The sequence below is a fragment of the Calidris pugnax genome, unplaced genomic scaffold (assembly GCF_001431845.1).
Source record: "Calidris pugnax isolate Ruff unplaced genomic scaffold, ASM143184v1 scaffold460, whole genome shotgun sequence".
In the NCBI taxonomy this organism is placed as follows: Eukaryota; Metazoa; Chordata; class Aves; order Charadriiformes; family Scolopacidae; genus Calidris; species Calidris pugnax.
In genome coordinates this window covers 218,692-219,434 of record NW_015091195.1, presented here as the reverse complement: position 1 = coordinate 219,434, position 743 = coordinate 218,692, and the positions used below count along the sequence as shown (strand labels likewise).

The 743-nt window shown below is 58.4% G+C and overlaps 1 protein-coding gene across 1 annotated transcript in view; it reads left to right on the top strand.

Annotated features, from left to right (window-relative positions):
* Nucleotides 1–4: 4 nt before the first annotated feature.
* The window catches only part of LOC106898370 (integrin alpha-10-like), a gene marked incomplete at its 5' end in the record, with an annotated part of 3,132 nt that continues 2,393 nt past the window's right edge, over nt 5–743 (top strand). The window contains 2 exons of the mRNA XM_014959591.1: nt 5–49; nt 139–252. Coding sequence (XP_014815077.1) covers nt 5–49; nt 139–252 — 159 coding nt within the window. The remainder of the gene's footprint in view (nt 50–138; nt 253–743) is intronic.

Sequence of the window (743 nt, the reverse complement as noted above, 5' to 3'; positions counted from 1 at the left end):
CCCGGGGAGCAGCGTGTTGGTGCTGGAGGAGGGGGCTCATCGGAGGGAGGTAAGAGCCCCCCCCCCCGCACCCCCAGACCTTCATCACCCCCAAAACCTGAGGTTTAATCCTTTTCCCCTCCCCCCCCAACCCCACAGACGGTGCTTGAAATCATCCAGGGGAAGCGGGTGCCCATCTCCCTCTGGATCCTGGTGGGGAGCATCCTGGGGGGGCTGCTCCTCCTGGCCCTCATCATCTTCTGCCTGTGGAAGGTGAGAGGGGGTTTTTGGGGAGGGGGGGACACCACACGCACACACACGGGACGGGGGGGGGCCCCCCTGGGGTCATCAAGATAATCAGATGATTGGACGAGGGAAAGGCTGTTGATATTGTACACCTGGATTTTCAAAAAGCATTTGACACTGTCCCCCATCCAAATCTGCTGGAAAAACTGGCTTCACAGGGCCTGGATGAGCACAGGATCTGCTGGATCAAGCACTGGCTGAGTGGAAGGTCATAGAACCATAGAATCACAGAATCATAGAATTGCCCAGGCCGGAAGGGACCTCCAAAGGCCATCTAGTCCCACCCCCCCGCAGTCAGCAGGGACACCCCCAACTAGACCAGGTTGCCCAGGGCCTCGTCAGGCCTCACCTTGAATATCTCCAGGGATGGGGCCTCAACCAGCTCCCTGGGCAACCTGTTCCAGTGCTCCACCACCCTCACAGTAAAGAACCCCCTTCTAATCTCCAATCTAAATCTG